General features: G+C 28.9%; 3 protein-coding genes across 3 annotated transcripts; 2 read left to right on the top strand and 1 right to left on the bottom strand.

Moving 5' to 3' along the window:
- Positions 1-6101: 6101 nt before the first annotated feature.
- On the bottom strand, positions 6102-13910 carry LOC107162265 (uncharacterized). The gene is made up of 2 exons (XM_015509095.2): positions 13473-13910; positions 6102-7500 (listed from the first exon to the last, which is right to left on the bottom strand). The coding sequence occupies exons 1-2, from the start codon at positions 13614-13616 to the stop codon at positions 7300-7302; spliced, it is 345 nt and encodes a 114-aa protein (XP_015364581.1). The 5' UTR covers positions 13617-13910; the 3' UTR covers positions 6102-7299.
- A 1063-nt stretch (positions 13911-14973) lies between these two features.
- LOC107162244 (mitochondrial intermembrane space import and assembly protein 40-B) lies at positions 14974-16278 on the top strand. Its single transcript, XM_015509059.2, has 3 exons — positions 14974-15129; positions 15218-15311; positions 15620-16278. The coding sequence occupies exon 3, from the start codon at positions 15819-15821 to the stop codon at positions 16203-16205; it is 387 nt and encodes a 128-aa protein (XP_015364545.1). The 5' UTR covers positions 14974-15129; positions 15218-15311; positions 15620-15818; the 3' UTR covers positions 16206-16278.
- Positions 16279-17524: 1246 nt separating this feature from the next.
- On the top strand, positions 17525-27487 carry LOC107162226 (sideroflexin-2-like). Its single transcript, XM_089224524.1, has 9 exons — positions 17525-17636; positions 20504-20659; positions 21044-21217; positions 22314-22524; positions 22772-22897; positions 22974-23040; positions 24980-25082; positions 27172-27219; positions 27319-27487. Exons 2-9 carry the CDS (start codon positions 20511-20513, stop codon positions 27425-27427), a joined length of 987 nt encoding a protein of 328 aa, XP_089080650.1. The 5' UTR covers positions 17525-17636; positions 20504-20510; the 3' UTR covers positions 27428-27487.
- Positions 27488-27749: the final 262 nt, after the last annotated feature.

Below are 27749 nucleotides of genomic sequence, written 5' to 3' on the forward strand. Positions count from 1 at the left end.
TGTAGACTAGTATTTATTAATAGACGCACGTGCCATGGAAACAAATAATAACAAATAATAATAACACATTTAAGGACGACGATTTATTTCGCACCACTAGCAACCATTTATAAATAAATAACAATTTCCATCGTAAATCTCAAAATGTCTGTTTGGGCACCTCCCGGGGTCGGGCCTATCACTTTTTAACTTAGCTTATATCTTCTGCCCATAGATCTAATAAGTCTCTGTACCAAATTTCGTTCCGATCCGTCCAGCCGTTTAGGTATGCATAAAGAACAGACAGACAAAAAGATAGACAGAAATTAATTTATAATATTATATAGAATAGATAGATTTGTAGGTACAAGTTTAGTCTGCAGTGAATATGCATAATAACGGTACTCTAATTATATTGTTATTATTTCAAAAAAAAATATAGGCACCTATAAAATAAATTCCAAATTATTCAAATCAGTAAATCAGATTCATTCTATTGTACCAGACTCACTCAGACACTCAGTCATACATATTTCATAGTATAAATAAATAATATATTATCATAAAGTATTAGTGCAAATCATCAACGAAATTCATTATTACAATCAGAATATTAAGTATATACTCTAGAAATTTCAAGTACCCCCGAATAATATTTTTAAATTACAACAATATAACTAAAATCGTTATTCTTGGTTATTTAATATGTAATGTTGTCCAAATTTCAACTTGAATAACTATAACAAAAAAAAAAAAACTGTGTTTGTATAGTTTTTTTTTTTTTTTACAGAATTAACTATTCATGTGAAATTTTGTTTTAAATTTTTAATAGTTAGCTATAAGAGATGAACGTTATTACTAAATGATTTTTAAATTTTTAATTAAAAAATTTTGACAGAATTTTAACTTTAAACAGCTATAAAAAAAAACGTGCCTTTATATTTTTGATATTTTTCTACTGTTACTATATAAACGTACCCAAACTTAAGTTAAGAACATTATCTGTGTAATTACCTGTCCTATAGTCTTTTCACAGAAGTTTCAGCTTGTAAATAAGTATATAAAGTTTACGATTTAAAAATGTTCATATCATGCTTTAAAATTAAAATGTTGTAAAAATCCCACGTAAGAACACAGTTCATTTTCTTAAATTTACGTTTCATAATAGGCAAATTAATATACCAAAGCTAACAACACAAGGTTGATTTAGTTCTGCTGACTGAACGTTTTCTATGTGCGCGTGGGTCAGAGACACTTAATATGGAACACAATTATTAGTGTGCTGACATCCTCAACTAATATGAACAATCAAATCGTTCTTGGGGTAATATCATAAATATTTCTATTGTTGTATTGATGTATACAATTGATTTTAAAAATGTTATTATTTGCGTAGCATTTTCAAAATATATATATCATAAATATCAAAAATATTATCAATAAAAGAATTTACTACAAGTCTACAACGTAGAAATATTGAAATGTTCAATAATAATACATTGTCGTAGTCGCAACACCCGCAACACATCAGCCGCGGTGATGCGGATAACGACCACCGACCAACTTTTTGTGGATTATTATTTTTTTTATAATTATTAAATAAAGCCTCGTCGATTATAGCCATTAGCTGAATTTAAATAACACATTACGTTTATGCTTTATATCTTAATTTACATTTGGGAACATATACAGACATCATAAATTGTAAGTTGTTCGGTGAAGGGATTTTGATTAAAATATTGGTTACCTATTTTTCCAGCTTCTCGTCGCTCAATTTCGAACTTAAGGCATTCTGTTACGGCGGGTTTGATCGAGAGAAATACACCGCAACTGGCGCATAAAGTGAGATCTTCCATTTAAGTCGATTGTTGTTATCACCAACATAGTGTTTTAGTAATACTAATAAATTAATTAAACGTTAAGAGGACGTAACACTGGCAAAATTAGAGTGAATTGACCTCTTATGAATCAATATGATGGAAAGAACATTATGTGTTTGTGTGTGGGTTTTTTACCGTTCAATTTTTTTAGCAAGTTTTGCGTATATAATATAGCGTAAATTAAAAATGTTCTTTTAACTCACATAAAAACTGAATTATCGTAAAATAAAAACCAGATTATGTTCAAGTTTATGAAAGGTCGATTCACTCTTAACTAACGAAGCTACACGTGATCCGCTGAGCTATATATCTTACGTAATTGTAAGACGGAGACAACAAGTGTCAGTGTTAAGTCCTCTTAAACTATAAAAATTATACTCAAAATAATATTTTGGAATTTCGGATTTAAAACGTCTACATTAAAGAAAACCATTGAAAATAATAAATAATATAATTATCAAGCAAACCAGGAGCGTACCCCAGGAATTTTTCAAAGGGAGGAGTCCAGATTTTTTTAACATGCAAAAAGTATTAAAAAAAAGTGGTTTACACCTTGTGAATTTTAAGTTCTGTCATTCCACGGGGGAGGGATCCAGATCCGAACCCCATTGAGTACGCCCTTGAAGCAAATAGTATAGTTAAATCGATTTATTAGTAATTATTATTAGTGTGTGTTCGTTTTTCGTTGATATCAGATTCAGTTAATGAAATAATATTGTAATGAGTGGTCAATATTACGAAATTTATCTAAAAATTGAAATGATGCTGAAAAAGAAACTTCCAATTTATTACGAAAGAACAAGTTAGGTTAGTAAAATTATTTAGTATAAATAGTACTTTATTTTAGTATATGTATTAAACAATAGGTTGTTTTATTTAGACAGGATAAATGTTTTGGTATATTTATTGTTCTTAAATTATTAAGAATAGCCGCCCAAATAAGTGATATATTTTTTTTAAATATTTTACTAAATTATAGCAATTTTTATAAATATAAATTAGTGACGATTTATGAATTATAGATGAATAAATAAAAAAAATATAAATTATGTCTACTGTATAATTGTTTATTTTATTTACCTAAATGGCTATATTATCTTTAAATTATTCCCCAATTTTAAATTAGTCATTGAGGGGGGCCCAGATAGGTCTGATTTGAAAAGCAGCCTAATGGGCTTGTGTTTGTTCGTTTGTTGTTTCCATTTACATAATCATTATCATATTTTATTAGCGTAAAAATATGCCTGTTTTTATAATATTTTATTGTCCACTTACTGAGAAATTGTTGACGATTATTGGCAATTATAAATTGATATAAATTTATATGCATGCTGTGACGTTCATAAATGTGTTGCGTGTTGTATGAAAAAAAAAAACAAATATTATAATATTGTTCAATAAATTTGTCACGTGTACCTTCAACAAAAATAATAAATAATTATCTCATATAGATTTATTTTTGAAATTCAAAATTAATACTAATTTCAAAAGCAACAACCGATCGACAATTGAAATTTGCGCCGACTAGGCGTTGAGTAAATAAGTATTCCAAAAGAGTTATGAATTATGATTTTATAGTTATACTTGAAAATATAATAATTAATAAGGAAAGAACTTTATCAGTGTCGTAGCGTAGTTGTTTCTTGATAGCACTAACCAATAATTTTAAATATTTAAATGAAAAAAAAAATGTATTTTCTTAAACTGATAATTTTAATAATCGCATTTATGTTAACAAAAAAATAATGGCACTGCTGTAATAGATAAAATTCTTACCTATGTGTTGTTGAATTTTAGTAATTCTTCTATAAATACAGAGGGAGAAAACTTGTCCGCGCAAAACAACTGTTCCTGTGTTATACGTTTGTAAGAGTAAGACGGAGACGATACTTGCGAGTGTCGTGTTCTCTTAAGTCTTAAGGCAGAGGTACCTTACCACAGGACACCGCGAACTTGTTTAAAATATAAAACAATCATACGCATTTTAATCAATTAAAGAAGAAAGGATTTTATGAAAAATTAAATCATTACCTACGTGTTTCGTCCACGAATTATTCATATTCATATGCAAACCGCGATTCGTGTAACAGCTAAGTAATGTATTTTGTTCAATCTATTTTAATTTCGATACTGTTTGACTCGGCCCAACACAAAATTATGTTTATATTAACTTTATGAGACATTTAAGTGATTTAACACAAAATTATCTGTGCAAGTACCAATAATCACCTACAAATAACAATCTAACAGCTTGACGACTTACAAACGACCTACCCACCTACCCTATATATATATATATATTTCTTGTTTAACTATTATTCGTTGTTTCTATATAGACATAATAATAATATACTAACGTTTTGGTTGTACCTATGGAAAAACAAATTTATTAAATAAAAATACAGATTATAGATCAAATATCAATAGTTGATTCTATCAGATAGGCATTGCACTAGTTATAAAATCGATTCCTATTAACAACATTATTCGTTATTGAAATGTACATAATAAACATAAATTACCTGAAAACAAATTATAAGTCAATCTATATGACTATATAAGGTATCTCACGACCTATACTTCTATAGCACATATTATTATATGGTAATTTAGTATTTAGCATAATGTATTACAATAATTAGTAATTATAGTGATGGCCGATTAGGTACCTATTGTAGGAATTGATTTGAATTAAAATCGTAGATCTAATTGTATCGTATTATTTTTTAAATTCCACTCTCCGCGGTCTAAATAATACAGTTATTAATAGGGCTTTCTTCAATTAGTTAAACCTACAATATTTGTTCAAGAGGAGGAATATTTTTTTTATGGATTACGATACATCTATATGCGCTGTTAAAATCCCCGAAATTTACCGGTTGCAAAATTACATTACAAAATAGTCCGTTAAAAAGTTACATTAATGATTATAACTGTCTAGTGACCTTCAAGATTCGACGATGAAACCATCTCATGAAACCTACCAAAATGAAGTAGCATGAAAGTCCTTGAGTAGCTCATTAAACACAATTACCTTGCAAGTACTAAGTGTGTCATTATGTATACATTTCGACATTACGATGACAATAATAGTACAAGTTCAGCCAAATGTTTAATACAATTTTGAACATAATCGAGATTACTTAACAAATTAAAAATTCAATACTGTGCAATTTATTTTTAAACATCGTATATTATTTATTATTTAAACATTACCACTAGCCTTCTCTTTATTAATTCCATGTCGAAATATTAAACAGTACCTGCACGTATATATTTTGATACTAGATTTATAGAGATTTGAAGACATCGGATAAATAATTACAATAAAATATTAGTAACTGGTAATTCAAAAACAAAACCTATTATAACCTCGCCTAATATAAAATCGTAAAAAGTAATTAATAATGTTTGTATATATATTAGGTAGTATAGATTTACTATTATATAGTAGAAATTTATAACAGAAGTAATTATCGAAGTCTACTATTACAGTCATACGCAAAAAAATCGCGATATTTGACTTTTCAATTTTAATTTAAACGTGTTGCCAGATTGTTTTTTTTTTTAAATCAAATAAAGGTAATAAAAAATATATAAAAAATCATAAATTGTATGGTTACCAATGCACAATTTAAATAATTAGAGATTAATTTCTAGGGAAGGCTGACAATATTACCGATTATTTGTAGGTCTCTTGTATACCAATGTCCATTGTAAAAAACTGAGCCACACACTTCGCATCAAGTCCACTTTAGTTTACATGCAGTTTTCACAGTTCTCCACCAAATATTGTACGTCCATAGTTTATAACATCTATCAGCTCAATATCTTCAACATTTTCAATGGACTAGATACGTAGTAGAAATATGACAAATTGTATTAGTTTTTTTTAATAATCCTATTATAGCCATGCCATATTATTTAGTATTACATATTTTGAATTATTTATATTTAAAAAAAAAAATCATAGACACACTATAATGAACCATATATAACTCGGGTAGGTAATATCTTAGTAAGACAATACATCATTTAATTCAGAAAATATTTTCTTTTAATACCAATATATAAATTTAGTAAAGGTTTTTTAAAATTTATAAGTGTTATTTTTGGATTGCTTTAAAAGCAATTCTACTAATTGTATTGTGTACAAATCAGTTTTCCAGTTCTATTTATTATTTTAATTTTTAAACAATACTAGGAACTGAAAACAGTGTTAAAAAAATAAAAATGCAAAAATAAGTTTTTCTAATGACAAATTATAATACTATCTCTTTCACATCTTAACAATTATTTATATTGCAGGTCAAGTTAGTTAACAAAGAGATAAATATATTTAATGGAAGTTGAAAATTTTCATACAACATAACAATTAAAACAAAAAATATTTTTTATAATTTTGTTGAATTATTATTTCTGAAAAAGAAATACATCATAAAACATAATAAATTAAAAGTTTTAAACAAATTTTTTTCCAGCGCCAATTCATATTGCACTTATTGTACTATTTTTCTAGATCTACAAAATAAAATATAAACTTAATTTAATAATATATTAATACTTTAATTGAATTTTATAGGCACTGATTTTACTAAAAAAAATCAATTAAAAATCAACATTTATTGGGATGTCAAATTTAATATGTTAAAAAATTCAACAAATCTGTACTAAAAACCTTCCCATAAGTTTGAGATCAGGAAAAGTTCATTTCAAATATTATATAAAGTGAATGCTTTTAAAAAAATAACATAAAATTAAAGACAAATGGCACGCCATGTTATTTAAATACGTTGGTGGTTTAGTAACAATAGTAGTAACCCCTTTTTGAAATATAAATGTAACTATTCAAAGAAAAAAATCAATAATAATGTATGTGCATTTTTCAAGTTTTCAATTTAATGTGAATGATATTATAATATAATATATTATGTTCAATAATTAATTTATTAAAATACAATTTTGTTGGTTTTCTATGTTCTATTTTTTATATGATACTTGAAAAATGCATAATTGTCAAATGCAGTGGTGATTGGGTATCTATAGGTACATTTACTCATTATTAACATATTTATTTTGACTATCCCTAATATATTACTAATAGGTCTACATCAGCACTATTCTTAAATAAAAAAAGCATTTAATCTTACATACAATTAAATTACATACAATCAAAAATAAATTATTTTAGGTATTTTTAATGTTATACATAGAAATATAATTTTATACTTAAAATATTTTTTGTTAAATAACCTTATTGCTCGACTTACATCTAATAAAAACCGTTAGTAAAACACTTTTAGTAATTCACTGATGAGACTTGAAAAATTTGAATAATATTTATATCCATTATTCAGCTCATGTGTTTTGAACTCAATTTTTATAACAGTCTTCATTGAAAAAAAAAAAAATAGGTATATACATTAAAAGAAGACGAAAATCAAATTGACTGTACAGCTGAGCTGAGGTGTATTTGTTGATGTTGATTACATTCGTCTCTTCCGGTGGTAGATTCTACTGAAGCGCGAGATACTAAACGAGCAGTACTGTGCTTTATTGCCATTTGCAACGTGTGCCTGCGATTTAATCTTTGAACACATGATACACATAATGTGAGCGGCAAACCATCAGAAGATTTAATCTAAAACAGAATAAAACATTAATTTAACTCAGGTTATGGCCAAGTATCATTTTTTTATTAAATATCATGGGAAAAAAGATAGATAGTGCTTTTAAGATGACGCTAAATTTTACGCTCAGCAGATCATGTTAAGCTCCGTTAGTTTAAAATTTAGAGTGAATTGACTTCTTATCAAAATTAAAGGTAACATTATAATGGAGGGCTTCTCAGTCTTTAAAATTAAAATATAATATAAAGACTATGAGAAGCTCTCCATAATAATGTTACCTTTAATTTTTACAAGAGGTCAACTTACTCTACATTTTAAGCTAACAGAGCTAAACATGATCTGCTGAGCATAAAATGTGCTATGTTACACACTTGTAAGACGGAAACAACACATGTGTGGGTGTAGTGTTCTCGTAACATCAAAATATCTTAAGCAGAATAAAATGATTTATTAAGAAGACTATATTTGGATACAGTAAAGAATTACTTCCCAACACTTTATAACAAATCTACTTTTAGCGTACAATTTAAAACAACGAGCTATTTTGAGTATAGAATCTTTTTAATTGACACCTATTATTTTAAGTATATAAACCTCTGTCACACTGAACATTTTCATTTATGTTCACAAATATTTTGCAATACCATATGTATGAAAGTTAGTGATGAAAAAATGGAATTTTGTGTACCTAATTTTAAAGTGCTGATAGTTCTATAAAACACTTTATCATTGAAAACAACAAAGTTAACAAAAAAAGTCACAATTTAGTTAATTTAGATTTGATAATGGCTTACTCATATTTCTTTACAGTTACTTTAAGATTACATATGAATTGAATAAAAAACGTAACATAATTAAAATAACTAATTATTATTATTATTTGAAAGGTTAATGCTGTGTGTGGTAGGTACATTGTAAATCTGGGTAGCAAAAGTTTTTTTTTATTGGTGCCGACAATTAAAAATTATCATTTAGGTATAAGTACATAAATATTTTTTATGACAAGACTATTTAAAGCAGGTAATTTCTTTTACAATTAAAATAAAATTTATTTTTGTTTTATTAGAAATAACTAATAATTTATAATATATGTTTACAAGTAAGCTCATGCATACTCTGTACAGCGAGATAACTTGCTGATTCTGCACATCACCTCGCGACATTCTGTCAAAAGTGAACTGGTTTCAATAGCAGAATGACGTGAAGGTATATACAGAAACAATGTGTTCTCTCACTGAACAGAGCACCTTTACATGAAAGTTTAAATATTATAGTTATAAACATGCAATAAACAATGTATATCATTAGATATGTACTAGCAGGGTTGAGCACTTCTCAATTACAGTAATTTGATTACTTCAGTAATTTGTAATTGGTATTTAATCATAAACATATTGATGTAATTTGTAAAAGATAATTTTATGATGAACATTACTACAAAATACAGATAATATAGACATGTAGACAGATATAATAGTTTACATTTATATATCTTAATTGTCCATGTTCCATGTATAAATCGACAATCGTACTGTATGATGTACAAATTGTACACTACGTTACACACAGACTTACAGTAACCATCTCATTGTTGTCCGTCACTGATACCTTATTTTCCTAATGTTTTTTTGTTTTTTTGATTTAATTTATACACTTTTTTATATAATAATATTATTATTAAAAATTAATGTTAAATTATTAATTTAATAACTAATGGAATTGTAATAATATTTTTAAAGGTAATTGATAATTGTAAGTAATTCAATTGTGTAATTTGTAATCTGTAATTAAATGTTCTACAATCATGTAATTTGTAATTTGTAATTAATTACTGGTATTTTAAGTAATTTGTAATTGATTAGTTTTTTTTTTTTGATAATTTGCCCATCCTTGTGTACTAGTGATAAGAAATACTTAAATATCTTAAATTGTTTTATTAAATATCAATATTTTGTTGAACTATAAAAACTTTAAGATGGCTGATCAATACATTTAACTGTTATTTACTATACCTAACCTATCACAACTTAACTATAATTTATAGTTTGCTATTAGGATGATTACAGATTTTTATCAATCCTTACTTCAAAAACAAGTATTGAATATAAAAAAGTCATAGAAAATTTCTAAATTCTAAAACGCTTGACAATAGAATGCATTCTAACAAGCAATACATTTAAAAAATAAATAAATAAAGAATCTGTTATTCGTCTATTTAAAAAATTGATTAATTTTATTCAATTTGTACGCAACTTCTACTGCATTTAATTTTTTTGATATGTCGATAATTCTGAGTTTATACTATTTAAATTCAAAAGAATTTACATGATTATAGTCTCGATTAGAGTTAACTCTAAAAATTTAAAAATATTAAAGTTCCCTAGGAATACATTTTTGAATATGAGACAATTTAGAAATAACATAATTAGGGAAATTCACTAAATTGGTAGATTAAGTAGGTATACCTATAAATAGTTACAAAAAAAAATTATTTTTATCAAGAATTTCCATCGCTATATTTTTATATATTTCTTTCAAATTGTTGATATTTGTAAAGAATTCTATTTGATTCTATTTATATATATATATGTGTACCTATAATTTGTAATACATTATCACTATTTAGTATTTTTATAAATGTTTGTAAATACCTACTATTAACAATACAATTATTACGATTGGAGCACTTAATTTGTTAGTAGGTAATTAATTAGTGTTAAGTATTGAAAATATCATAATCAATTAAAAATTTACAAATTATTTTAGAAAAATTTATAAAATAACAATTAGGAACAAATTTCTTTAGCGCATTTAAGCATTGACACAATATGTGTGAGTTTATGTGTTAACACATTAAAGTTACATATTATTTTTTTTTTAATTAATTGATAATTAATGAACACCTAGTAGATAAGTACTTAAATAACAGGTAACTAGGTATTAATTTTAAAATTAATGATAAAGGACTTGAAACTTATATCATGATCAATTATCTACTTAGGTATTTGTAGTGCATACATATGATTTTCTTAAAAATTATGATTCATCATTAAACACTATATAAAATAACCCACAAATTTATTTTTCATTAAGAGGACGCTACACCCGCGTGTTGTCTCCGTCTTACAAGTGCGTAACATTGCAAAAACTGTTTCGAGCGGGAAAGAACCGAGAAAGCTACAGTTATAACTCAGAAACAAAATTTTCACATCATAAAGAGAATAATTTTGTCTGTGCAATATCGTTTTTATTTTTTCGATATCAGAACTACAAAAAAAGTTATTCATGCTTAAAAAACACAAAATGAATGTATTATTAAACAATAAGAATTTTTTTGTATAAGTGATATCGAAAAATAAAAAACGATATTGCACAGACAAAATTCTCCTTTTTATGTGGTGAAAATTTCGTTTCTTAGTTATAACTGTATCTTTCTCGGTTCTTTCCCGCGCGAAACAGTTTTTTCAATGTTACGCACTTGTAAGACGGAGACAACACATGTGGGTGTAGCGTCCTCTTAAGTAACTAAAATTAAGAATGCTCAATACGAATAAATGAAAAATAAAATTAACATTTTTAATACCTAATTCATAAAAACCTATGATTTAGGTATGTTTTAGCATTTCATTAATTGCTAAATATTATTTTTTTTCTATTTATGTCTTGTTCAAAAAGTTATAAAATAAGCAACAAAGCGATATAATTTTAAATGGTATGGGAAACGGTAGTAAATAATCAAATATTAGTAACAAATCAAGGGCACTTGAATGTTATTGTTATCACAAACTATTAACAAAACAATAAAAAATACATAATTGTCAAACCGACAATCAAATTAAACAACCTTCTTAATGTTTAAATAATGAATTATAATATGCTTTTAGACCAAATATATTATTTAGAATGATTTTCTTATAGATAAGAAAATATTTCAATAAATAAATATCTAAGTAAATTTAAGTTGATCTCTTTAAATAATAAGTAGCTAAAAGTTAAGTATAAATAAAACTATTAAAATTATAGTTCTACAAAAGTATAAAACACAAGAAATACAATTTACAAAAATCTATTAGGTATTGTTGTAAGCTATTGTCTTAATAAATAAGGAAATAGTTTTGAGTTTGACAACTTTAAGACATGTCCGTTAGGTCCAACAACCTATCCACACAATTACACACGTTAGGTACCTACAACTATCAATAAATATTGAGTTATATAAATAAATTAACTTTAATTCCATAACCATCCAGTTACTGCATCAATAAAATTATGACAACACCGATTTAATAATTGTTAAAATTGCATACTGTCTGTATGATTTCAATAGTGTAACCAATTTAATATCCTTGACTCATTTTCAAACACTTTTAATTTAAAATATAAATCCAAATAGTAGGTAATCGGGTAGAGTTGGGTCAAGGTTACAAATGGACCATGGAAAATGTTTAAAAAGGACATCAAAATGTATATATTCCAAATTGGACATTAAAACGCAATCAAACACGATTCGTGCCTATATAATAGTACGGAAATTGAAAGAAGAAAAAAATAAATAGCAATTCACTAAGAAAGCTGGTGTTGTGAGAGACCTTGAAATCGCAACCAAAAAAAAAATTGCACAGCCGTTGAATTCAAAGAAATCACACACATCATCACATCACCACCGACGCTGTGCTCAACGGGCGGATGGTCCGAGGGGGGGGGGGGTGTTTGGGCAAGACGAGGGTACAGTGGACAGGCACTTTGGGCACTACTCGTTCAAAAATTTGACGAGGAGAAATAAAATTTCGAAAACGGGTACTGCACATTATAGGCGGGCGGTCGGGCAGCGCACAACCGCGTTTGCGTTATTGTGATATTGCCATCGAATATTACGCGTAAGGAGCTCGAGCGTCAAGGCTACAGCCGCGTCCTTGGCGCCTATGAAAGTAACACACTTTTAATAACCCTGAAAACGAAACAGAAAAAATAAAAATAAAATAAAAAATATATAGTTCACCGAAAACCCGAGGTCAAGGTTGTGACGGCGGCGGGGGAGACGACGTGTCGGTCGGAGGAACACAACACACTGCCGACGACGGAGGACATTATGTAGGTGCCGCGAAAATGTCGCTAAGCAGTGGCGCCGAGAACATGATTCTCAAGTATGACGACGGCCAGACCTAATTTAGGGGGTGGGTGTCTGGTGGTAAACTTATAAAAATGTATATATGAATAATGAATATCATAATATTAGGATATAGGTTAGGTTAGACGTCATGTTACTATTATTTAGATGATTTTATCAAGTAAAAAAAATAAAAAAAAAATATGCGAATCACGATTATTTTACCACCTCAACTTTAATGGCGTAGTTTTAAGGGGTGGTGGGCGGTTCGTTAAAAATGATTTTTGCCAGACCGTTTTTACCACTAACTTCGTCGCCACCGTGTCCAAGATTTCGGACAGGAAACCCGGGCCGGCCGAATAACGCCAAAGCCCGTCGCCCCCGCGACCGTGTCTCGGCGATGGCGTAAAACAACAGACGTGTTTCTACACACATTATTTTATTATAATCGCAACGGCCCGGTGATAACGCAACACGCACACAATCTACAGGCATGTGTGTGTGTGTGTGTGTGTGTGTGTGTGCAATGTGCATAATAATAATAATATATGACATGGTATACATTACTACACATAATAATATAAACACACACAAGCTCGACCGAGAGCGCGTGCGCGCACCGATTTCGTCACACTCGTTTCGAAACACAATAACGAAATTCAATGGGGCCGACGAAAAACGAAAATCACCGCCCGAACTACCTACCACGTCCACGTTCACCCACGTTACTCCGGGGCCGTCTCGATTTTTGACGGAGCGTCGGCCCCCGCGGCACACGGCCGTAGAACGGTAACGGAACAGTAACGGCGAAAATATAAAAAATTAAAAACAAACAGACGTCAACGACCGCCGTTCGTGTGTGCGCGCGCCACTTACCTTTATGGGCAAATAGTCTCTGATCTTTTGAACCAAATTGTATTTTCTGCCTAGTTCGCCGTAGATGTGCACAACGCGCTTGTCGATTTTCGAACACAGACGACATATGAAACCGCAACGGACAGCGTTGTTCACGCTTCCCATTTAGACGTGTCGTCGTCGGCAACAAACGCAACGAAACGGCAACACGCACACGCACACGCACGGCACCACACATACACACGTACTGGAGACCACAGACGGCGGCGTCGGCGAACTGCGCGAGATCGGTCGATCGGCACTTGCCAGACGGCGGCACACGCACACGGACAACGGTGTGAAAACGACGACCGCGGCGGCGGCTAGGTGCACTACAACAGAAATAATAATAATAACAATGAGTCTGCAATGCTGCGGCGGCAACCACGGCACGAATGGAACTTGGAAGCGAAAATCGTGATGATTATAATAATATTGTCATTCAAAACTATACTAACGCAACTACTCCGTTGATAACGCGACGTGACGACGGGCAGACAGACAACTTACTTCTATCGGTGGCCTGTCAACAATAAGTATAATATCGTGCCGGACCGTGCCACCCGGCCCGAGTTCCGTTGGTCACACTGATTGGTGCCCGTCGATCGTGATCAGCAGCAGCAGCAGCTGCAATCTGCTGCAGATCTCCCTCTCCGTGGTTTAACGGTTAAACTTTAACCTCAAATACGTTCGGACCAGAATACCAGATTAAAAATCTTAAATGATAGGGCATAGGCATTTATGCTTGGATTATTACATTATTGGTGCAATGGTGCAATAGTGCATTCTCATTACTTGCTGCCGTTACGTTCAGCATTTGTGTTAGGTACTTTACATTGGTGCACTTGCTTTCTACACGGCCGTGCAATTATACGATTATAATTATATAATGTACAATTATACACCGTAATACGTGCCAACTTAGTTTTTAGTAGTCAAAATTTCGAAAATATTTCAATAGAATACGATGTATAATTATGACTTATTATGACGGGTGTGAAGTTGGGTGACCAAAGCTAGGTCATTTAATCTATTGATAATGACGCCAATAGAATTTATTTATAACCTTTTAAAACAATTTACAAAAGTTATTGAGTGACATAGGGCGACATCTACTTCGTAAAGAAACCCTGGTTTATAGGACGGTGCCCCTGATATTGAATAAAATGCAACTCAACGTACAAGGTTTCTTATCACTAGCCGCCCGAAAAATAGTCACCTAGTAGACGACGTGATGAGCAAAATTTTTCAAACATCGATATAGTCGATACTTAGATAATGTGTATTATCTAAGAGTCGATACATCGAATTTTCGAGGAAAACACCGATGTTTTAACATAGCATTGTTTAGAACATGGAAAAATTTAAATGAACAAAAAAATTGAGATTATGTGCGACGTCCATGATCACGGCGTCCCGAGAGAAAAAACAGTGTGGCGCAAAATACAATAAACATGAAAACATATTATGTGATAACTTTTTGTGCGAGACAAAATTATAATACAAAAATTTCAAAACATCGATGCTTATGGTCGATACATCGATGTTTTGAAAACCTCTATCACCTAGCTGCTGCTTTGGTCACCCAACTTCACACACGTCTTATTATGTGCTCTTATTACTTCCTAGAAGTCACTTTGTGAGTAACTTTTGAATTGCCAAACCCTTGATCAGTATTTACTTGATTGAATTTTATTTATATTTACCTGTTTTATCTCCCTATTTAGAAATGTTCTCGACCGTAAAGGAGACATCGTAGACGTGAATGAAGGAAAATTTTCATTTTACATCAAGGAAGCGTTAAAAGAAGTTTTTGGACAGGTACTACATTATGTTTACTTATATGTATTAAATTGTGTCTAGATTTTAATAATTTACTCGATTTTTCATTAATTACTTCATAGTCTATCTAAATTGTTTCGCACTATTAAATCTTCAATATAATAATTGCTAATTTATGATCATTAGTACTAAACAAATAAGGAAACTGTACCTACCTATATAGTATTATAAAATATTTATTTTATTTTCAACTATGCTATGAATTTATTATTTTTTTCATGCTTTTAAAATATTGAGAAAACATTTAATTAAATTACAATAGTTTTTAATAATTAAATTTCTTTCAGTTTGGATCAAGTGTCAACTTTGATGTACTAAGTTTTAAAGCTGGAAAAGGCATAATTCGGTGTCCATCTACTTTTTACGTTAAATTTCGAGGAGCGCTTACTTTGTTTGGACGTCACAACTCAAATACTGTTGCGTTCAACGTACATCGTGGTTCGTCCTGTTTAATATCATTCATCACAGAAGACAGCACTTATAAACATGTCACAAATAATTAAAGATGGTAAAGACACTATCATATTCGCCACAAAAGAAGATCATCAGTCACCTAGTAAAGTCATATTATCACCTCCAGAACCCTCGCCTGGTCTCATATTTCCGGATGGTTCCATCAACTGGAATTGTCCATGTTTGGGAGGAATGGCGACTGGGCCTTGTGGGGTTGAATTTAGAGAATCATTTACATGTTTTCATTATAGTAAAGAAGAACCTAAAGGTATGGAATGTAGGGAAAAGTTCACAGCTATGTGGGCTTGCATGGACCAATATCCAGAAATTTATACTGAAGGTTTAAAAGATGATGAAGAATTTTTAAATTCAGAAGAACAGGCTGATGAAACCATCAAAAATAAAGAAACAAATTCGTAAAATTTGTTGTTAAACTGTGCTATTTTAGAATTTTTTTTTTCGTTTTAAATAGATGTTTTAGGTATTAAATTAATATTTTTGTTTTGTTTTTATGTGTACTTAATCATATTAATTATTATGAACATATTCTATTAAGACAAGCTATTTGCTGTTTGGTCTATGAGTCCGTACCTCATCATTTTATGTTAGTGTTCCTCAAAATATATTTTATTAAAGAAACATGAGAGCTAGAAAATAAATCAAATTAAAGTATTAATTATTTAAATGGTCAACTTGTTTCAAAATTAATGAAAGTGATGTGTCTATACTCTGTACCTCAAGTAAATTCTAGTTACCGTGTTATCAAAACCGGTTCCTCTATGGCAGGATATGGTGTGGGAATATGCAGAGAATTGTTGCACCTCTGCATGTTCTCTCAAGGAATTGAGTTTAATAGTTATTTGTGATCAAATTTACAATCATTAAAAAACATATATTTTTCACCGGTTGAACATATCTTTGGAACAATGTAATACTTTATTCTATGTACCTATAAATTGTGATTATAGCATTCATTAATTTACTAAAAATCAGAACAATAATCTGTTAACAAATGAACAAAAAATTGTAATAATGTTCATATTTTAAACTAAATATAATACTGTTCTAGAAATAGGAATATAGGGTATTGATGAAAAACTGCTTACCAAATAGATCAGCGTTTTTCAATATGGAGCGGAGGTGAAAAAAGCATAAAGTTAGACTAAGTGAAATTTGGTTAGTCATTAATTTAATCCATAATTTCTTTTCTATCTTATGTGCTAATAGGTTTATGACAAATTGAAATTTGATGTAGAATAATGGTGAAAATTTGAAGATCAAGAGGAACATGAACAAAAAAAGGTTAGGTTAAAAACGCTAAAACTTCTTTTTTTTTCATTAGATTTTGGTTCAATAAATCTCTGTATCTATCAGACTATTCTAACTATAAAGCTAATCAAATAAAATTACATCTCTCCAGCAAAGAACTTATTAAGTTACCTGTTCACCATTACCTGATTTCTGATGGTATTTATAAGCATTAAGCAACAAGTACAATAAATAATTTCTAGTGTTATCTTGAATTTCCAATTCGACATTAGACATAAGTTTAGAACATTTACAGTGCTGTAAAATAGCGAAAGTTTATACAACAGAATTGTACATCAAATAATTAATGTATTTTTATGAATATCTGGTGTTCGCACTGAAATTAAAATAACTAATATCATGGGCCAAAAATAAAGATTAAGCGGTCTTAGCTTATAAAATATAAATCCATGGATTTATATAAACATTAAAAACTAATAACTATGTCAATCGGCAGTCGACATTTTGACTTCGTAATCATTACGGTCTGTGGCGCTTGAATGTTTAATGATCATATTTATTCATTTAACAACCTTCGTTATAGTAAGTAATTTTTTTTTTTTTGACAATCGTATTTATAATAATTTTATTAAATATAAATATATAATTAGATACTTCAAAACGACAACCATATACATAGCTTATAGGTAAGTATAAGATGGTTTTCGGCGCAATGCGTTTTAAAGTGACACACTATCTGACTATTAGACTTTTTTGAATTTCTGCTAGTTTAAAGCAATGGCGGATCTAAAAAGTGGGACTATATTTATTTCTTCTCTCGGTCTTACTCTCACACATTCACGATTCACTGTATTTTTTATACAAATATATAATAGACAATTTTATTTTATATTTCCTTTTTTTTATACAGAAAATAATGTATATTGTCATCTCCTCTCCGAAGCGTATTCACACACAGTTTTAAAAAATATATAATATAATCTATCACTATATATAACATGGCGTAATTCCATTAAATTTCACCAGGTGCAAAATTGTTATCGGTCCAATAATCGTAATAACAGATTAAGTCATATTACTAATATTTAAAGGTAATTGCATTTCTCGCGTGTCGCGTGTATACTATAGAGTATAAATATATTTTTATATTTTATAACAATTAACATAAACAACTATCAAAATCTGTAGGTACCTGTATTTTAAATACTATATTATGTGCTGTGCAATGGCGGAAATGGGGGGAGGGGCTAAGCCCCAAAAACAAACCTTCTTGCAAACATAACAATTTTGTAGTTTCATTTCATATATTATATTCTTAAAAAACAAGAAATATAATTTCTAAATCCTTAAGGATGATGGTTTTAAGAAGCCAGCCCCCCACTTTTTCAATGGATTTCCGCCTATGGTGCTGTGTCTGTACTATGATACATTATATACATATAAAAATATAATATTTATATGAAATTAATTAAAGTATTAACAAAATGTTTAAATAAGTTTAAAAAAAATTCAACAAATCGATGAAATATAGTTGGTGTGTTGTATCTATTTGCACCGGCTGCATAATACCAGGGGGTGCGAGTGCACCTCCGTATTACGCCACTGTGGGTACCTATAAAAGACATAATGGTACTACATATTATAGGTACTATTGCAAGCAGTCTCCGTGGCAATCAGTTATTATTTCAACCAAAATAGGAAAATGGTATTACTATTATAAATTTCAGGGTTTGGAATGAATGCAATTCATGAGTACATTCAATTTTTACATTATGAATTATGATTGTAAATGTTGAGTGCTAATACATTCAATTTTAAGCTCTATGAATGTGAATGTGAATGCATTTATTTTTTGAATGAATGTTCCAAACCCTGATAAATTTACCGATTAAAGTTCGGTCTTAGGTTTGGGTAAATAGTTATCAGCTATGTAAATATGTAATCGAAGCCCTAGTCAACAAGACTTAGTGCCGTTCTTACAATGCCCGGTTAAAGATATATCAGACACTTAACCGGACATAGTAAGAACGGGCCTTAATACTTTATCCATAAGGTTACCGACCCCGGTGAATAGGTGCCACGAATTAAAATCTTGTCAAGATTATTAATATCTTGAATCATGATGGGTACAACCGTCAATTGAAAGGTGTTTAAGCACGGGCACAATTACACACAATTCATGGGCATGTATAAATTTTTAGATTCGTAGCAAAATAGGTATTAGGTAGGTACCTATTTATTTTACATAATGATTGAATCTGTCTATCATCGACAACTTAAGGCACTAAAAATACTCAGATTATCAACATCGGCATTTTGTCTGATAGAAAAATAAATCTAGTCTATACTTTTTAGAGGTCAAAACGGAAAATTAGAATTTGTTTTTGAAGGCGTATGCATGTGAAAAAATGGTTATTTTTAAGCAAATGTATTTATTTTTTTTATTTATTTTATTTTATGGCCTATAAGACATAACCCAAACATTTTTTAACAAGGACACTTAAGGACAATATAATGTTCATCAAATATTTTTATTTATATTTTCAGACTTTTTGAGCTATTAATATTCAAGAGAAATTTTCTTTAAATAATTTTGGATTAAAAATTTTTTACACGGTAAAAAAGCTTGAAAATTTAATGCAAGGTTTCCGTTAAGTTTATTTAATGGAAGTTAAAAAAAATATTAAATGTACATGTGCACGATTATTTTTTCATGTGCATATAAGATTAAAAATTTTAAAATCATTTTTCAGTTAGAAACTTGTAAATGCGTTTTTCATACCATATTTCATAGCTAACATTAGAAATTTTAATAAAAGATTCCTCATAAAAACCTTTAACAGAAAAAATGTATACTGGAGCGGAACATTAATTTTTATTAGTTTGAGTATAACATTTTTACGATATTGGACTTTCATCTGTAAATAAAAGAATTTCCATCAATCGATTTATATTTTATTTTATTTCAAAACCGAATAACTGTACACACTAGACATTTTCAAAAATATTTTGACTGTTTTAGTGCTAATAAAGTAAAACCAAATGAAATATTTTCAATTTAGATTAGGTACCTAATTTTTAAATAAATTTTATATGAGTATATATGCTAGGATGTGTGTCATGAAATATACTTGATAATATTATAGGCAGGCTGGCCGTCTCGACTCAGAATCATTTTTCGCATGCAATGATTTATCATTAAATTCAAATATAACATATATATATTATACTTATATATTCAACAACAGCTATTATTAGCCTATTAAATCAAAGCAATACCTACTTGCGCGGCTTTTTTTTATTTTATAATAACATTAACCATTATAATAACTTTATATGTTAAAACGTTTTATTATCTACTTAACTTTCAATAATATAGTAACTACCTTACGAATATATATAATATGATATTATCTTCGGGACTCAAGGCCAAATTTTTTTTCTTACAGTATCATAATGGAAAATCCGAAAACAGTGCCATGTCCATGGGACCTTAATACTTATTTTGGAAGATGGATGTATTATTCTTGGATTACTAATCCAAAATTGAACTTTATCAGCTCTACTACCATTGAAAATGCCAAATTATTATGCCTTTCTTATTTGTATGTACCTAAAACAAAAAAAATTTATGAATAATAATCATAGTTTGAAATTTCATATCATAAGATGATTGATTACCAACGTCCAGCTATCAACATACATTATAATATATAGCTAGTATAAATCTTAATTTTTTAATGTTATATAAAATAATTAGGTAGTTAATAAGCTAGGTCGCTAGGTGTTATCTTTAATTTTATTTCTTTAATAGAAAATAATATATGAAAGTTTATGGTGGGTATTTATTTGATTATTTCTTTAATGACCTCGTATAGACGTATAGTCCTAATTCTATAATCCCATGTTTACTTTGTGATATCGACTTTTTGTTCTATGTTAATGACTTAATGACCATTCCATACCACTATGTCTAATACTGAATATAGAAATGGATCAATTTCAAATGATGATATCACAGATACAAAGCTGTTATGTGCACAACAAATCTACGAAAATGTTATTCACCCAGACACGAATGAAGTTCAAAATCGTTTTGGACGATTGTCATTTATACCCATCGGAAAATCATTATTAGTTGCTGTTCTATTGTCCCAATTGACGTAAGTTATAAATATATAAGGTATTTAGGTATACAATGATATACATCATTATTAAAACACATGTATTTTTTTTTACCTACCATTAATATAAGATTGGGTTTACTCGTTTTCCCATAAATCTAACACGGCTGCAGGCTGCTGTTAAGTAAAGAAAAAACATTACATAGGAACCTAGAGGTTATAGTGACATTGTAAGTTGTAAGTCGCATATACCATAAAAAAAATAATAATAATAAAACTAACTGTGCTTTTTACATTTAGTACCGTACTTTTCCCAAATCTCTAATATTAATTATAATCTATTAATTCTATAGTAGGTTTATGATATCTTATAAATGAATTTATGTATATAAATGTATGTATATACCCATAATTTCAAATGTATTAACTAATTAACTGGTATTCTTTTGTTATGTCAACACTTAAAAATAAATATAATTATAATTTTATAATTTTTTATAAATACTATAGGTAGGTATAATATAATATGTATTACATAATTATATCAATCATAGGCGTGCGCAGACTTTATTCGCAGGAGATGCCAATATAATTCGAAATAACTCAATTTTTAACTCTCTTAAAAAAAAACATGAATCAGATTTTTTGTCAAAAAAATGTAATAGGTACATAACTACAAAACTCTCTGTTACGTTTGTGATGAAAATTATGATAATGTTGATAGTTTTCACTATTAAAAGTAAAAACATAAAACAAGCTATCTGAGTAGACTGCTGCAGGGGATGCCATGGCACACCCGGCATCCCTCCTTTGCACGCCTATGATATCAATATGAAATATTGTATACAATTTTAAATATAGTATAAATTTACCTATTACCAATACCTACTAAAAAATAAACAGGTATTTATAATTCACTAACAATCATCATTTTAACCCGTGCAACGATAACAATAGTAATGAATACATATTTTGTATTTATATGTTATTTAGTACCTATTGAGTTTGTAGGTTATAAACACACAATACACGGCATAAAATATAATATAATAATTTATGGCATCATATTAATAAATTAAAATAATTAAGAGAATATATACTTTATACCTACAATATATTTATTGTAATATTTTAGAAGGAATTCTTCCAGCTACACTTGGCATGGTCTCAATCAATCATACGATTCATTAGTAAATTTCACCAACCGTAACGGTGATACCAAATTCATTCCAACTAATCAAGTTAGATTCGGAATAACCATTTTGGCTGCCACAGGAACATCGACTTTAGCTGCATTTCACATTGAAAAAATTCTCCTTAGCAAGATATGTCATCCAATACTTTATGTAAATCAATTAATCCAATATAATATGCAATTAACTCATTAATTCGCTAAGCCTTTTCCATAGCTATTATTTTCATTCTTCTCCCTATACTATACCTATATCATACGTATTATATGATATTTTTATCGATTGCAGTTTCTCAATAATATTATAAATATTTGAATTCACAGTAGGTGTAATACACTAAACTCTTGATTGTTGGTTCATTTATTCAAAATTAAAATATTAAATTTTTAAACATCATTAGCGATGCGTCCCATTGATAACATTCGCGGGTGCCAGTTTTATTAATGTGCCAATTATGAGACACAAAGAAATCATAGACGGTGTAAGAATATATGACTGCAACAAAGAAAAAGTTGGATATTCAAGAGTTAGTATTTACTAATTTAAGTCAAAATAGATGTAGATATAATTATTTTAACAATATTTTTGCTGTTTGTTTTCAGTTAGCTGGATTAAAAGGCATAGGAGAAACCATAGTTACTAGAATTATATTGCTTGCTCCAGGAGTAGGTATGTAAGAATTTTCAAATATTAAATATCGTAGTATCTATAGGTAGTTATCAATATTAATACATTTTGTACAACTCAAATTATTTTAATGCAGTACTAAAAACTTAAAATTCTTAACCAGGTGTTTCCTAGATGTATAAGTATATCTACCTTAATTATTAAAATCATTTTAAACTTGTTTTACGATTAATTTCGGGGATCAATCAATCAGCATGTGGAAAAAACATGATGCAAATTTAAAAACCTATTATTATTATTATTATAATTATAATTATTCATTCTATTTTTGTCGAATTTCGAAAACCAGGATACCATCAATATACATGCCAAGTTTAAAGTGTTTAAGTATACCTGCAGCAGTTAGCAGATTTATTTGATTCTTTGGAGTTAACATCACTTAATTACATTAGCAGGTTGCATAAAAATTGATTTGTCCTACGATCAACAATCAATCGCATACGGCATACGACTATCAAAACTTAGAATTATACAACAATTACATTATATTCTAAAATTGGAAATGGTTATTTCTTACAAATTCGTCAAGCTCGAAACCCCCAATTAAGATTCTTAGGAATAATTCTTAAAATGTTAAATCTATTTACAAGATTAACAATCAATCGTAACACTTAAAAAAAAATATAAATATAAACACATCATGGTAAAATCAATATACATTCATCGCTCCGCTCAGAATCTAAAATAAATATAAAAAAGCGTCAAAGCGTGTAATTAGATGTTGCTCTGCTGTAAAGTAGTTTACAAAGGGCCAAGGGGTTACTGTAATGGATCATGGATGGTATTAAATTTGAATTCAATGATATAATATCATTGTATATGAGAAACGATTCTGAGCGGAGACGGTTTATCAGTCTAGGATATTTTATAGTTGTATACTATATTAATTATATTGCTATTATTTCAGAAAAAAAAATGTAGGTATATCTATAAAATAAATACCAAATTAATCAATCAGATTCACTATGCACACGACTCTCTCGGTCATTCATAATAAGTATATACAATTTAAAGTACCCAAAAATAATATTTTTAAAATTTTACTGTCATTTATAAATAAAAACTAAAAAGATAGAAAATTAGATTTTCTCAAAAATTGATTTTGCGTAAAAATACCCGATTTTTCTTATTTTTTTTCACGGTGTTTTTAAAACTACTAGAAATTTCAAAATTTGACCTCTCAAATGCACCAACTTTAGATTCCCTTTTCTAACCAATTAGAAAGCTACTGAAGTTGAAAATCGAAACATTATTTCGACAACTTATCATGTACACAGACACAAAAAAACACATATAATTGTAAAATCAATACATTCATCGCTCCGCTCCGAATCTAAAATGGAGTAGCATTTTACAATTAAATGGTTTTAAAATTTTAAATATTACTAAAAAAAAAAATACTTTAATAATGACTAAACACCAGTATTGGCATATTGCAAAATTATAAAACACCTCACCATTCATTAATCTTAATTTTGCGAAATTCCTTCCTATTTTCCAAAGCCGACCATTTATAGAAAATATTTGTGAAAATCAATTAATATAAATAACTAAATAAGTTAGCGAAATAACCATATTGAATAAAAACAATTTTAAAAACTGGCGAAATCACTCTACCGTATATGGTAGGATTTTATCGTGTATGCGTGTAGGCAGATCTTCAATAAGTAGGTAGGTCTAGGTCACTGAATATTGTATAATAGACGATCTTTAATTTAAGTTCAATGATTAATCATTGCAATACTGCATACGAAATGTTTCCCAGCTTCAATAGCTGATAATAAATCAATGACGTCATACGGCTATGTATTTATTATGACGTGTTGTATTAAATATATCTGAAAACTGATGAAATACCTGGATAGCTGTCTACCTGTCTCTCTGTATATAAGAATATTAATGTAATTTTTGTAATTTTAAGTTTTAATTCAATATTTGGAAAATGTTTTGGATAACAAAAGCTGCTGGTTTAGAAAAAATAAATGGGCACATTTACCTTTTAATACAATTGGATTTGGAATTATGTAAGTGCTAATATACTTATTATATTATATTTACAAAAACATGCGACATACCTACGGAGATTAAAAGACATACGGTTATAGTTAATGTATATTATTGTAGTTGGTTATAATTAAAAGGAATCGTGGACATTTCCCCACATTTTGTTTTCGGTATAGTAGGACATTTCCCCCCGCGATACATATTTATATATATATATATATGTCGTAGGCATATAGTCAAATCAGGCATTTTATTAAATATAGTCATAGAATTTAATGTTTATGCAATTTCACTATCCGCCTAGACATTTAGTTAAATGCCTATTTCATGCCAGGCAAATAATAAAAAAACTTTTTCTCTTATTTTTAAAAATTTAAATATATTTTCTATCAGTTATTTATTTAAACGTAATAGACGTACTAAACTAAATTATTGTTAAATTCAATCTCATGTTCTGTATCTTTTTCCATAACGCCATATTTTTATCGTTATAATCAATAGGATTATAATTTGTCCCACGGTACTCAATATAGATAAGGTTCTCATACAACCTAGTACCTACGTTAATTTTCCAAGGTAAAAACCAATGGAACTTTTATTTTTATTTAATAAGAATATATAGTAGGTGCTCACTACTCGTACTATAGACTATACTGACTATATAGGCTATACAATATATTCGTACTATCATTTATGTCTATCACATCTAATTATTTATTACCTGAATATATTTATGATTTCATTTTTAAAACAATACTAAATAATAATTAACACAAAATTAAACATATTATTTCATATACCTACGTGTTTTTCATATTAATAAATAATATACAGCTTTTTTTATGTATAAAATAGCAATAAATAACTGATAGAAAATATATTTAAATTTTTAAAATAATACAAAATGTTTTTTTTATTATTTGCCTGGCATGAAATAGGTATTTAACTAAATGTCTAGGCGGATAGTGAAATTGCATAAACATTAAATTCTTCGACTATATGCCTAGGAATTTAATAAAATGCCTGATTTGACTATATGCTTATTGCTTACGACATATACATTGTCGTCCACCCATTTTTGATTAAATACTTAAATGCAATAACTCTTATAACATATTATGTAGCATTGGATTTATTAGTTAGAAGGCAAGGAACGGGATCCCCCGAAATTTCATCAATATTTTACAAATGTTTAAAATAAATTATATTAATTTTTTTTTGATACCAAAAGAAATACTTTCAGTCCCAAATGGCTAATATACTCTAATTATATTAACTATCGACTGTTTTGTGTGATATCAAAATATTGTAGCGTTTAACAACGTCGTAACTTGAGTACGAATGGTGTGTTTAGATATCCGAACACTCTCCCTACCGATGTCTAAAAATAAAACTAGTTTTTACATTTTGAACATAAAAACGATAAATGTTTAATATCCACATTGAAAAATTTTGGAGCCCCCACGAAGTTTTTATCAGGTACGGTCTTGCAACTGACATATCTATGTTAAAAAAAACTGCCTACTTAATATCTTCCAACTGCTAATAACTGAAACAACTTAGCATTAAAAAACTTTGCAACCTTGCATTAAATTATGCTTTTTTGTCCTACCAAACATTTTTTTATCGATATTTATGGAGAAAAAAATGTTTTAAAATTATAACAAGTATAGATTTAATAAAAATTTGTGAAAATTTATAATACGAATATATATGTATATAAAAGTTTGAAGTACTTTCAATTTTCTTATTGGACACTATTATCCTTAAAGTTGAAAATTGTGTTAAGAAAACGTGATACCCGCATGTATGACAACACATAAGGGTATTACGTCCTCTTAAGCACTAATATTTGTATGTACACGAAAAAAAAAACAAAAATAAATCACATCATTTTAGTGATTGCTCTGTTCAGAATATAAAAGCTGGGGGGATCTATCTCCATTATACTGTTGACATCTTAACAAATTAAAAAAAAAAATAACGATACATATTGAATATTGTACCTTTACTTGTCATATTAATTTTGAATACCTATTTTATATTTATTCAATAAAAAAAACTTATTTGTATATAAATAAAATATTTTATCTAAATTTGTTTACTCAGACTCATTGGTATGCTCCCAACAGCATGTGCTGTATTTCCACAATTTAGGTAAGTAAATTGTTTTTATAATTAATAGTGGATAATGCGACTATAATGTGTAGTGAAGTCGTGTAGTAATATTATGTATCTTTACTTTACACTTTATAGTTCTGTTAAATTGAGTGCATTAGAGAAATTTGATAAAGAAGCTTATAATCAAGTCACCGAACAATTTACTAACCAATCAGATACATTCTATTTCAATAAAGGACTTTAAAAATATGAAACTAATATTTTGTTTTTTATAATTTTTAATAAATTATTTCAATATTCACTATTAGTGTACATTTACTATATATTATTTATTATCAAAAATAGTCTACTATATTAACTACGGCCAGGATGTTAAAGGCGAAAAGACGGCTCGGAATAGGACAGCTCTCAGTCAGGCTCGGAGAGGTGCCGCTATTATAGGGTTGCGAGGTGCTACAGGACCGTGTCTGATATGGCAGCTCTGGTCTTAGCTAGAATGCCTCCAGCCCACCTGCTGGCCGATGAGCGACGCAGAATCGAGGAGCGCAAGTGAGAGCTCACGACGG

This window comes from Diuraphis noxia, unplaced genomic scaffold, assembly GCF_037042655.1.
Source record: "Diuraphis noxia isolate RWA-SAM2 unplaced genomic scaffold, SU_Dnox_SAM2 contig0003, whole genome shotgun sequence".
Taxonomy (NCBI): Eukaryota; Metazoa; Arthropoda; class Insecta; order Hemiptera; family Aphididae; genus Diuraphis; species Diuraphis noxia.

Bases quoted from the DNA above. Each gene is read 5' to 3' on its own strand.
- LOC107162226 (XM_089224524.1), top strand. From the start codon at position 20,511: ATGGAAAATCCGAAAACAGTGCCATGTCCATGGGACCTTAATACTTAT. The intron at 20,660-21,043 runs GTATGTACCTAA...TACTGAATATAG, and splicing joins TTATTATGCCTTTCTTATTT to AAATGGATCAATTTCAAATG. The intron at 27,220-27,318 runs GTAAGTAAATTG...TACACTTTATAG, and splicing joins GCTGTATTTCCACAATTTAG to TTCTGTTAAATTGAGTGCAT.
- LOC107162244 (XM_015509059.2), top strand. From the start codon at position 15,819: ATGTCACAAATAATTAAAGATGGTAAAGACACTATCATATTCGCCACA.
- LOC107162265 (XM_015509095.2), bottom strand. From the start codon at position 13,616: ATGGGAAGCGTGAACAACGCTGTCCGTTGCGGTTTCATATGTCGTCTG. The intron at 7,501-13,472 runs GTAAGTGGCGCG...ATTCTGTTTTAG, and splicing joins GAGACTATTTGCCCATAAAG to ATTAAATCTTCTGATGGTTT.